The 12,356-nt window shown below is 27.9% G+C and overlaps 1 protein-coding gene across 3 annotated transcripts; it reads left to right on the top strand.

Annotated features, from left to right (window-relative positions):
• The first annotated feature begins 7,863 nt into the window (after positions 1 to 7,863).
• On the top strand, positions 7,864 to 10,900 carry LOC128882640 (uncharacterized). Of its 3 annotated transcripts, none has more exons than XM_054134316.1 (7): positions 7,864 to 8,247; positions 8,358 to 9,242; positions 9,719 to 9,796; positions 9,855 to 9,901; positions 9,951 to 10,282; positions 10,391 to 10,432; positions 10,498 to 10,900. In XM_054134316.1, exons 1-7 carry the CDS (start codon positions 8,143 to 8,145, stop codon positions 10,572 to 10,574), a joined length of 1,566 nt encoding a protein of 521 aa, XP_053990291.1. In that variant the 5' UTR covers positions 7,864 to 8,142; the 3' UTR covers positions 10,575 to 10,900. The 3 variants fall into 3 exon arrangements, with proteins under 3 accessions (XP_053990291.1, XP_053990289.1, XP_053990290.1); XM_054134314.1 differs by having other exon boundaries at positions 9,852 to 9,901; XM_054134315.1 differs by having other exon boundaries at positions 7,865 to 8,247; positions 9,852 to 9,901; positions 10,501 to 10,899.
• The last annotated feature ends 1,456 nt before the right edge of the window (positions 10,901 to 12,356 follow it).

Genomic DNA, 12,356 nt, shown 5'->3' with positions numbered 1-12,356 from the left:
TTTTGCTTTTATTAAATTAAACCGGAATAAGCTACATAAAGATAAATGTCTGAATTTGTTGTATTCTCACCCACCAATTATTTTGCTAAAAAAGCCTGTCTTCGATGTAGTTTTCTGTTGCCTTTGTTTGTACCGTTTCAAGCACATTTTTTTTATAGTTTGAGAATTTCTTTAATATAGCGATTTCTGTACCTGATTTTGCCTTTTATTACCCCAATTTGTGTAGTATCAATCATGTCAGCGTACGCATTTGTTTTCTGTTTGCCCATAGCGATGTGTACAAGTCTCAGGACCAAACTGTTCTAACCGAAGCTCTCTTAGCTGATTAGTTCAGAAAGGAAAATTAAGGTTTAGTTTTAGCAATAGCTGTCGTATAAGCCTGGAGTTTTACTCAAATATTGAACCTGTTCTTCGTATAAAACAAATATACGCAACTGAACAAATTAGATTAAAAAAAAAGGTTTTAACACTACTATTCAAAAAATAGGCTATTTGTTGAGAACAAATTAATTAGAAATAGAAGATCGTAAAATAACTAGATCAATGTCGCTGTGAAGTTTCATAAATGTGTAGGACATGCTACTTATTTTTTTTAATTTTTGCTTAAAACTATTGTACAAGTGTCTTATTATAGTATTTAAAAAATATTTGTTGTATCGGTACTTACTTTGTATTATAGTAAGGTTTGTAAATATTTGTTTCATATAAAATGCTTCGACTAAAAAAATTTTTTTAAAAACATGAAATATTGAAGATAACATGGTCAATGAGAGATATATTCAAAATATAGTGCATTCCACGTCTTCCCACCGTTACCGCTACACGACTTTCAATATACTGTCCTTTTATTAAAAAAAGAAAAAAAATTATACGTCGCGTAGTAATAGAGTCGGTATAATTAATGAAAGTAATAAACAAAAATGAAACCATTTAGCGAATATCGAAAAGATAAATGATTGAAATTTCTATTAAAAACGTAAAAGATTGGGAATTCTTTTCAAAATAGGTTCTAGTCTACCGCGTAGAAATAGTTTAGCAATAGATTTAAAATGAATTCTACTAATGAGTCGCTAAGGTATCGACAAAAATCTTGTTTCTTTTAATGTTCTGTTCATGGATAGGCTGTGAATTTAAAGTATAACCTTTAAAAATTTTATGATGTTGTCGGCGTGGTTAGTTTTTGAACAGAAAACTATAATCCATAATTTGGAAAATTCAATATTAAAAAAACATATAACTTAATTTTAATTTATAGAAATCTATTAACAGAATACGGGATTTAAAATTTTTTAAAAATACTATCATGTTTATTCATTATTTTAGCAAGCTACATGGCAATAAACTAATCTGTTTAGTTTGTATTTATAAAAATGTATTTATTATCAATAAATGAAATTTTTTTCTCTCCAATCACCATATTCAATCGTTACTTCTGTTTGATGTTCAAAGATAATTGAAATTTAGTTAAATATACACTGATTTTTTCATCAAATTTTACGTCCGTCAAAAGCCTTAATATAGGACTTAAATGCATAATATTAGTTGTTGAACAACATAATTATTCGAAAATTTATAAATTTATATTAGGCGTGACGAAGCTAGCAAGAAGAAAAGGAAACTGTAGAAGTTCATTAAAAAAATGAAATAGAAAATTAGTGATAGAGATTAAATTTTAAATCAAAAGAAATTTTTTATAATTTTAATTGTTTTGACGTTTAATATTTTTTTATAAAATTAAAAAAGATTTTTTTTTTATTTTTAGAAATTATGTCATAAAATAAAGAGCCTTATGTTTTTTCAAGAAGACTAAATTGAACTAAAAATTTATGCGTGCCCTACTTTAAAAACATACAAAATAAAGTGTAGTTAAAAGTAATTTAATATTTTTTCCGCCTAATTTGTGACTGTTTATGTGCTAGAAGAACTTGTTAACGTATGTATAAGCAGAATTACTGTAATTGAGTAGGAATAAATTATTCTCTAAACTGTCAACAAAGAATGTTACTGGTCGTCTAAATTTCTTCTTCATTAAATAAGTATTTTTTTACATTATGAAATTAATAACCGTTTTTAAGCTTTTGTTTAAAATGAATTTTTCTTGGTGAATAATTTCGTGAACTATACAGTAGATTCAGAAAGAATACAGCCTTTGAGCAACAGACAAACATTTTATTTGTCACAGCTGTACTTTAATACTAAAAATTATAACGCTTGACTAGTAGTTGTGTAGTTAATACAATGAACATAATATAATGGTGATTTACGTACTTTCTAAAAATGAGTAGTGTATTATCGTGTTTTTTTGCAAGTGTGTAAGATATTGTGTAAAAACATAATTTTGTTTGAATGTCGAAAAAATAGAAATATTTTTCACACTGATAATAAGTAGAAACTTTAATTTTCAAAACTGTGCAGTACGCCAGTCTTTTTTTTTGTGATTTATTGTGAAGGATACAAGTAAATATTGCAGTAAGCTTATATACACATGTTCAGAAATATCCTGCTTACATTTTTCGGAAGCTAGCTGTTGTAAAAGTTCTAAAAATGTATCATGCACAATTGTTTTCTAAAACTGTAGAAAAAAACGCTTTAATTGACAAATTCACAGTGTGTCGTTAGTTAAACAATAAATATAAAAAATACTACAACCTTTCAAAATAAAAAAATAGATTTAAATTTCAGGCTACCTGGTCATCACATTTTTTAGCGAGAATTAATTTAAAGACTATGTTTCTGTACTCATTTCTATTACGACACATACCAGGTTGTGTGGTGCTAAATCACAAAATAGAATCGAAGTTTTTAAAAAAATGTCGTTTTTTATAATTTAGTTTTATAACTTGAAAACATTTTTTGTCTTTATTAAAAACTTCATGAGAGTTGGTGTTTTTCTGAAAAAGTTGTATTTGAAAACGGTAAATTGTACTGTTAACACGAAAGTTGCATTTTCGTTGAAGCTTATAGTGTATTTGTTGTAAGCCTTTAATCGTAATTGATCTATTACGATTCAAGCGAATCGTAATATCAACGTAGTAGTTTACGTTGTAAGTAGCAGTTGTTGAATTTTAGAAGTATTTATCCTTCGAATTTTACGTTAAAACATAAGTTTACTGCAGTAACAAAAAGAGCTAGGTCAAGGCAAAGCATTGCCTTGAAAAATTGTTGAGTAAGCAATTTTATAGTCTGTACACTTTTTCTTTTTAATTTGGTTCAAAAGATGAACTAAACTTTTGTTTGAATAAATTAAGCGAGAAAGTTCAAAAAAAAAAAAAAGGTCTTTATGAGCTGTGATGATACAAAAACATTGAATTACAAAAAAGTGGTTCAATAACTTTTTGAATAAGTTTAAAAAATAATTCAAAATGAAGGCTGTTGACAGCAATATATTACGTTTAAAATTACCATATACAACAAACCAATCGATAATAATAAATTTAAAAAGTATTGTTCAGAGGTAAGCATCTGTTTATAAAAGTAACGAGGCAAGTAAGTGTAAATTTTTTTTCGTCATTACTACTCACATTAGAATAAGACTGAAACAACATGATTCAGACTTTTATTTATTTGAATAAAGAAAAACATCCGACTACTAGCGTTATAGATGACAATGGCTTTGACGTCTACAAGGTACCACAAGTATCGAAGTTATTAAATAAGAGTATATGTAGAAAAAAAAAGTTGCTAATTCGTTTTAGAAATTCGTGTAATATAAAAAAGTTTTCCATAGTGAGAGTTGGCATTTCGAAGATATATAAACCTCACTCGTTTTTCCGTTAAAGAAACAAAATCTTTTTTGGCTGAACTCATCCATTTACAAAATTTTAATGATAATTCAGCAGTACATGTTGACAAGGCTCCACACAGCCAATTCTTGCTGACTTCCATTCTTCTAAAAGCAAAAAGTAATATTTATCTTTCTACTTAAAACAAACTATAAACCGATTTCAGTTAGTAAATTGTGTCATAAAATATTTTTTTATATCAGCATTAGCTTGCCGCAACTCTGAGTCTTGAAGGGCTTGTAAGGCTATTAATCTTGGTACGCTATTTAGTTAAACATTTGGTATATTAAAGAAGCTGATCAAAAGTTATTTTTCTGGTGGACTTCATTTTTCAACGTACTGAACCAGTATGGAGGATTTCGGGGGTTTAAAAATTAAAAAAAAAATGAAACGAAATGAGTAACAAAGGAAATTATTAATTATGTGAAAAGTTCCAACTATAAATGATTACATAATTTTCATTTGTAAAATTAAAGCAAATAAAATTCGAAACGCCAATGAAGTACAAAAAAAAATTTGAGACAGCTACCCTTTAGATTAAAACTTTAACTTTTCGTGTAATCTAGACAAGCATTAAAATTCCGTAATTGTTTTGCGCTCTATCAATTTTTTTTAATTTTTTTTTTTTTTATTGCCGGACATTAGAAAATCAGTGCGTAAATTTATTGAGTCGCCGTAATTAAGACTTTGGTTTCAATGCCAAGCGATTTGATAAATAAACCGTTTATTTTTTTTTTTTTTTAGAACAAAATTTTTATTTCAGAAAAGTTTTGTATAATATCCTTCAATAGTGTCTAGAGTTATGCAAGAAAAATAAAATTAAAGGAAGTTGTAATGGATTTCAACTTTGTATGTTTAAATCAAGTGTAAAACTACTATATTTAACCAAAAAAAAACCCTAATCTTCGTAAAAAAATTAGTGTTTTTTTGATGATTCCTTTAGAAAAGTTTTTTAAAAATATAAAACAACATAAAAATTTTTAATCATAAACTAATAATCAAACAATAAAGCAAACGACTTACTAAAAACAAAATTTAAGGTAGAAAATGTTCGGCATTCAAATATTTTAAAAAATAATTGCTTTTATTTCACTCTTAATTTTGTAATGCGTAAAAAATTTAAACGCAAGCAACAAATTAAGAGAAATTTTATATACGTATGAAAAATTCCTTTTTTTTTATTTAACAACCTTTTTTAAATTTCTATGTATTGCCATTTGTCGATGATGGAAACAAAACCGCTTTAAACAAATAAAACAATAGAATAAACTAAGTCCAGCTTTTTTTTTCTTTACTTACCCCATAATAATAACACATTATGTTGTGATACTCCGTCAATTTTTTTTGTCTTTGTTATTTTATTCTTTGTACCAAGGAACCTAGAGGTAGACGTTTTTGTTTCAAAATAATAATTTTACCAGAAATGCGATTTCGTGACGACGGTATAATGGAATATACTTAAAAGGATTTTGTACATGTGAAAAAGCTAGTTATGCTGTGTTGTCTTTTCGTTTGATATTAAATCACTAAATTTATAATATTAGTTAGTTCTTTGAACTATAAAGCAATTACTTTTGAGCAGTATAAGAGTATAGTGAAAAAAAAGTTTATTGCTTAATTTAGTTTAAATTAAAAGTAAATAATAAAGAATTCAGTGTTTAGCATAAATTAAATTTTCCATATTATTAGTTTTTTTTGTATACGTTATGCAAGAAGTGTGGTACCTGACCAAGACTCAAAATGTGATGTATATATTGGATGAACGTTTGACACTTGTTATCCGGACAATGGTAAACCTGTCATTGTTATACTTTTTTTCGTGATTTAGTATTGTCTAAATAATTCTGGTCCGATTCATGAAAAATATTTGCACCGTTACCTCCCTTCATTATTGTATGAACTACAAGAAAAATTAAGATACATCCGAAGAAGAAAGATACCAGTCTTTGATAACACTATCACGGGAAATGTGATTTGGGTACCTGTACAACTCCAAAAAGGAATCGGAACTGTTGAATGTTATTCAAATACTTATTTCATGTGTTATTCAGAGTGATCTATTGTAAAACGGGTTTTCTTATCGATCTGGATGTGCACAACAGAAAAAAGCAAGTTTCTTAACAAACAGCTCTTGCAGCTTGTAAACGGCATGGTACAATAAAATCGACTTTTTATCGCAGAAGTAAATTCCCAGAGTAACTACCATTCTATGAGTTTATACAACGGAAAATTTGCTTTGTTTAAAAGTACTTATAGGTGTTTGGCCAAGCTCGAGCATGTGGTCCATCATACAAAGAACTTGCTGATAGATTAAGCGGTCACGACACTGATGTTTTGTTTCTTTCAACAAATTCAAATGTCGATTGTTACAAGTCAACTGTTGCAAAACTTAAATCTTTAGGATACTCTGGAGGTGATGTGTTTACAGAAGACGTCGAGACTCCTTTCCCAAGTCTAATGCAAACTGTAAATAAATCTAAAAGATACAAAGAGAGAACAACGACATCAACGTTAGCCCTAAGTTCATCAACAGTCGCACCAAGTTAATGAAGAAACACACCAAGTCTATTAGCGGAAGGACCAATGATATCAAGGACGCCACAAACGCAGTCACCGGAGAACTCAGATAATAAAGCGTCACCTGGAAAATGGAAGAAAAAACGAAATAATGGAGTTGCGGTAGTCGGAGTTTCAGGAGTTATCATACGCTTATTTAGTTCAGCATATCTATATAAGAAAGACCCTTGTTAATATGAAGCATCTGGTGATGGTATCGCAGATTACCGAATTAATAATTTGGAGAATACCTTCCTAAATCAGGACACCCGAGAAATGATTTATAAATTACGATTCTCCGAGAATACAATAAAGTTTTTTTGTTTACTTTTTTTTACAACAGGAACTATTTAATATATGGTGTTAAAAAAAGAAATAATGCGTCGCTATAGGTATTTCGCAAGTGTATGATTGTTGAGAAACTTCTAAATTATGATAGATTTTACTCTTAATCATAACTCTTTCAACGCTGGTGAAAAATATTCAATATTTAAAGAGCTTTTTAACGTCTTATTAAGTTATCGGATTTTCGTTCTCATATTAGCGTGAAAAAAAAACGATTCAATTGTTAATTTTCGGAAACATGAAATTTATGGAGTTCCTACTCCAAACCTAAACATGGAACATCTTTTGGGCGTGCGACCTAGTCAATTGCCTTCGATTATAATAGCTATAAGCTGAAAACGAAGCCTTTTTCTTAGATGTCTAAACAGCGAGAAAACGTTTCGTTTTATTCAGTAATCCATTGGGGGATTGACTACAAGGATTAGTTATAAGGGATAGTAGAATTTTTTACGCGCTAACAGTTTCTTTCATCTAATTTTATAATTTGTTTAAAAAAAAAAAATACTGATTTTTTTCAATTTAACTGAACAATTTTCTACTAAAACATTTTTTTTTGTAAAATATATAAAAACGTTAAGAAAAATCATTATATATGGGTTAAAATTTGTGACCTGAATATATCTATGAACAGCCTTAACACATATTGGAGAAACTCAAAAATAATTGTTTGGTCACGTAGAATTATCACAACAAAGAAAATTTCAAAGAACTTATCAGTAAACGCTTCACGAACGCGTTTTTAAAGGTGTCAATTAATTTTTTCTTTTAGTACGTTATGTTTTTCAGGTTATGAAAAGAAGGTAGCGTCTCATGGCTTGGTTCCATCAAAAAAAATTAAACAATAGAATTTATAACATGGCTAAGCTTTACTAATAAAAAGAATTTGACATCATAAACAAAAATAATTGTTGTGTAATATCAATTTTCCTTCAATATTTTTAGATTAAACAAAGATGTTGTTAGATGCTAAATATTTTTAGCTACCCACGGTGAAAAAACTATATTGAAATAATACAAATTAATTATTTAACAATTTGCTTTAAAAAAAATCATCAAACAAAAGAAAACGTTTTTACGATGTTTCAACAAAAGCAATCTCATTCCATGTGAAAAGTCTAGGCGTCATTACGTTTTGACAAACTTTTACTGTAAAAACAACTTCTACTGTTTTAATTTTTTTCACGACAGAACTAATATAACTGTAAGCATACTTAAGAAGGATAGCTAAAATTTTTTACCTTTGGAAGTACTTTTCTTTTAGTGATTTAAGAACATAATCTGAAGTTTAACTTTTTACATAACAACCAAAAAAACTAAATTTTCAGTGTACGTTTTGTTTTTGAAAATAAGTTTTTTTAAATATCAATCTGTTCCTTCCTCGTGGTAATTATTTGGAAACACGGTACAATCTAAATAAAAAAAAGTTAATCTTTTTTTTGAAAATTTCAACGAATCCACAATGAATTACCTAGTTATTATTATTTTATCTATTTCAAGTTTTTTTATTAAAAGGGAAGACTTGATTCGTTGCATAGATGAAGACATTTTACAGTTCATCTCAAAGGTAAAAATGTGAATAATCCATAGTAGATTATGGTTAGATATAAATAGTTTGTACTATTTTAATTATTGTTTTGTCATTTATCTATAACTGCTATAATTGTTGCTGCACAGGGACAAGATGTTATAGCTGGTATTTCTAAATATCTAAGTGATCTGGTCGACAAAAATCCAAAAGCACCGTTTGGTGTTATGGTGTTAGACGAAAATTTTTTCGAGTTATCAATGTCATCAAACAATTTAAATCCGAGTTTGTTTTTGAAAAAATCCACAGATAGTGTTGATAAGTTTTGGGAGGTGTTCATGAACAATAATGGTGTAACTTCACCTTCAAAAAAAAATTTTTTAGTGCTTCCAGGACAATTGGGAATACTGTTATTAATGTCGTTTCAACAGGTTATGTGTGAAGCGACCAGATTGTCCGAAAATTTTGATTCTTATTCAATAGAAGAGCGAGTTAAGTATTTTACTTTTCTTCAAAATATATACAATAGAAATATTCAATCAGTATCTGAAAATAAAAATCTTGTCCAATTGAAGACGTCTATATTTTGTTTAAACCGACAACTTTTCATGTTAAATGATAATGAATGTTTAAGAGTAGCTGATAAAATGAAACCGTTGATATCGCCGCATGATGGCTTGTTTATTTTTAAGGATTGCTTTGATTTAAAAATGCAAAAAGTCATTCAAGAATTTATACGTGCAGTGAAATCATCGAACTCGCATTGTTCTCAGTTGCTTATGGATCAACTCCATTTTTCCTTTAATTTTATTGAAAAATTTCAAAATGAGGCAATCGATGATCCGAGTCTAATAGAAAATTTATTAAAATCAGGTTACAAGTTTAGGATGGAATTACATCGAAACTTGCTTTACGAAAAAAATCACAATTCTAAGGATTTCAAAAAGACAAACAAAAAAAAATATTCTTTAAAAAAAAAAAATCTATTCGAAAAGTCTGGTGATATGGATGAACCAACAGAAGCAAATACAAAGGTGGGTTTGTGCTTTTTTTGTATTTTCTTCTTAAATTTAACATGAAATTTAATTAAATGTCACTTCAGCTGATAATCATTTGTAGTTGTCTAGATTAGTAGTATGTTGTTTTGTTCGATTTCTTGTATTTTTTTTGTAAACGAAAACATGACTGCTTTTTTAGAAAAAGAATTTCGTCAATCTTTAATACTTTGTAAATATGTAGAGTGTTGTTTTTTAAATCATTTATAAGTCCATTTAATTTTTATAAATATTCTCTTAAATAGAATTTCGTCTCACTATCACATACGTTAAAATAAAGTTATTCAAAGTATTTGTTTATAATGTCTAATTTTTGGTTTAATATTAGGTAGATACGCGTTTTGATTAGTATTAATATTAAAAAAAAAGTAACAAATTTTTCTTTAGTGTTAGAGTTAACCAAAAAGATTAAATGTACCGATAATTATTAGAGCTAATGTGTTATGATTTTTTAGAACTCTTTAAAACCTGAAAGTAAAAAAAAAAAAAAATCTTTTCTACAAAATATATTTTCGCTTATAAAAAAAAAATCAGTGAGTTTTCTTAATTAATTGCCAAACAATTTTACTTTTTGATTTTAATTTGAAGCAGGTGGGTAATCAAATAAAAGATATAAGTATTTCGAAAAAAGGAAGCAGGTATATGTCAGTTTAAGAGTACTACTTTCGTTATTTTATATTTTTATAGCCAAAGTGGATATAGCAAGCTGTTGGATACCTCAGATGTCGATCACACAAACGACCCAAGCACTTCCAAGAGTATAACAAATGCAGGTTTTTCATTTGAGCCATCAAATTATTTATCGAGGGAATCACTGACAAACACAAGAGATACTGATTCCAACTCAGACAGTTCGTTTGACGTTCCAAGTTTCTCATACAACAATTTTCTTCACGAGAAAAAGCTTAAAGAAAAATCATTTCCAGTCCAAGAAAACGTTGTAACAATCCAAGGTTCCCCTAATCTTGCCCGAAGAAACGTACAATCAAAAGACAGAAAAATTGTTCTAAGCAATCTGGGTAAGTATCAACACCATACCGTAGTTCATGCTGATAACGCAAATGCTCTTTCGTATGAAGTCCCAAGTTACAAAGCAATTTATTTACTTGTTAAATTTTTGTTACTAGGTTCGCTGAATGGCAACGAAATATTGAATAAGAAAAGTAACGGTAATCAATTTTTTTTTTGGTTTTTCGAACAAAAGCTAGTGATTTTTGGCGTGTTTTGTAAAAAGTAGATGAAACGAAATCTTCAATACTACAACATACGCACAAGAGATCTCCTATATATCCTCATCATAAACAGGAATGAATACCCTAAATTTTCTTTTACTTTTTCTTCTTTTTTTTGTTCTTTAAATAATTGTTTTTTTGATTTTATCATTAAATGAAAGGTTACTTTTATTTAGCAAGATTTAGTTTATATAGGTAGTCCAATGTTTTTGTTTTCACAAAAGATTGATTGTAGGAATTTTAATGTAATTTTTATGGTACTAGCAGCAAACGTATTTCTCGTTTTTTTGGAATATATAATATGTAAAAAAATGAATGATACGTTGTATATTTACGTTCTCACTTTTTTTAAATTTTATTTTTGTATATGAACAACTGAGCAAAATTATTATTTCCTGAATTCTTATATAGTAACATGTGAAAAAAGAATGGTTTTAGTAAATTATATAAATCGAGAATATAATAAAAATAAAGGTTTGCCATTTTATTAATTAAATAAATGTAAGTGTTTGTCTAAATACCAACGACCTTCAAGCAAAGTGACACTTTTTGTTAAAAACTAAGGTTTGTATTTAGGAACTATAATAACTTTTTCTTCTTTTTTTGAAAAACTAAATTTTGGAAGTACCAGGAAGACGACATGTATACATAGTACCTTAACGTTGCTGCAGTCCTATGTCCAATATTTTTAATTAAAACTATGTTTCTTTGTATTAAAATGTTCAAAAAAAAAAAAAATTGTACTACCAGATTGTAGGAAGTCGAAAATAAAAGTATAACATTATAGAATTACTTGAAAAAATTTTACAGCTGACGCTAAACATTTTCATTTAGTATAAAGCAACGGAGAGTGAATAGATGTTTTTGTAGTAGACGGATGCATACAGTTGTATTTTTGTCTTTTGCACTTTTTTGATTAATTTGACCATAATTTGAGTAATAAATTTATGTATAAAAGTATTACTTTTGATTTCAGAATTAAAATACTCACTAACTAAAATGCCTGATTTCCACTTTATACTAAACGGGAAATACTCTACTGAATTTTCACGTTTTGTGCGGAAAACAATATGAATCAATTGTTTAGGCTTTCCTACTAAAAATTTTATGTTTTCATGAACAATTAAATTAAAAAGGTTTCACGACACTAACTATATACAATAATTAAAAAATTATTCAATTTTTTTAAGCTCAACACTACATACACGTAGAGTGCATTAAGTTGCATAAAGTTGAAAAAAAAAAGTTTTTGTCTAAATCATTTAGTTATAAGTAATTTGTTAAAAAATGTTAAAAACACCTAAATTTTTTAATTTCACTAACAATTAGAGAGTATAGTTTATTATTAATGTCTCTTTACTACATAGCATGTTCTTGCTTTAAGGGTTATGCAAATTGTATGTCGTCGACCTAAATTTGAATTATGATACAATATTCAAATTCAGCTAGATCCGTATGCTACTTAAAACAGTACTCTCGTCATAAAGAGAATAAACTCATTACTTTTTCATCACTTATGATTCTACTAATAGTTTTTACCTGAGTAACTAAAAAATTTTTTGTTCTGTCATTCATTTAAATAACCAATAAATAAAAAAAAAAAAAAAAAATTTTCACGAAGTAAAATTTAAGGATGCTTGTTATATGTTGGAAAGCGTTGGAACCCCAATGGTTTGCCGCTGCCTTTAAAACGCGAACTGTTTGTCAAATATTTGAGAGAATGAAGCCAGCAATAACCCAGAAATTACGGAACAGCGAGAAACGAAAGACCAATGATGGAGACACAGATACCCATAAGCACTTCTACCACGCACTTAAGGAATATATATTGGATGAAAAAAAAAAGCTTTTTTTAAATTTG

Source organism: Hylaeus volcanicus, unplaced genomic scaffold (assembly GCF_026283585.1).
Source record: "Hylaeus volcanicus isolate JK05 unplaced genomic scaffold, UHH_iyHylVolc1.0_haploid 12126, whole genome shotgun sequence".
NCBI classification, from domain to species: Eukaryota; Metazoa; Arthropoda; class Insecta; order Hymenoptera; family Colletidae; genus Hylaeus; species Hylaeus volcanicus.
Note: the sequence above shows the minus strand (reverse complement) of the source record. Positions and strands in the feature narration are given on the sequence as shown.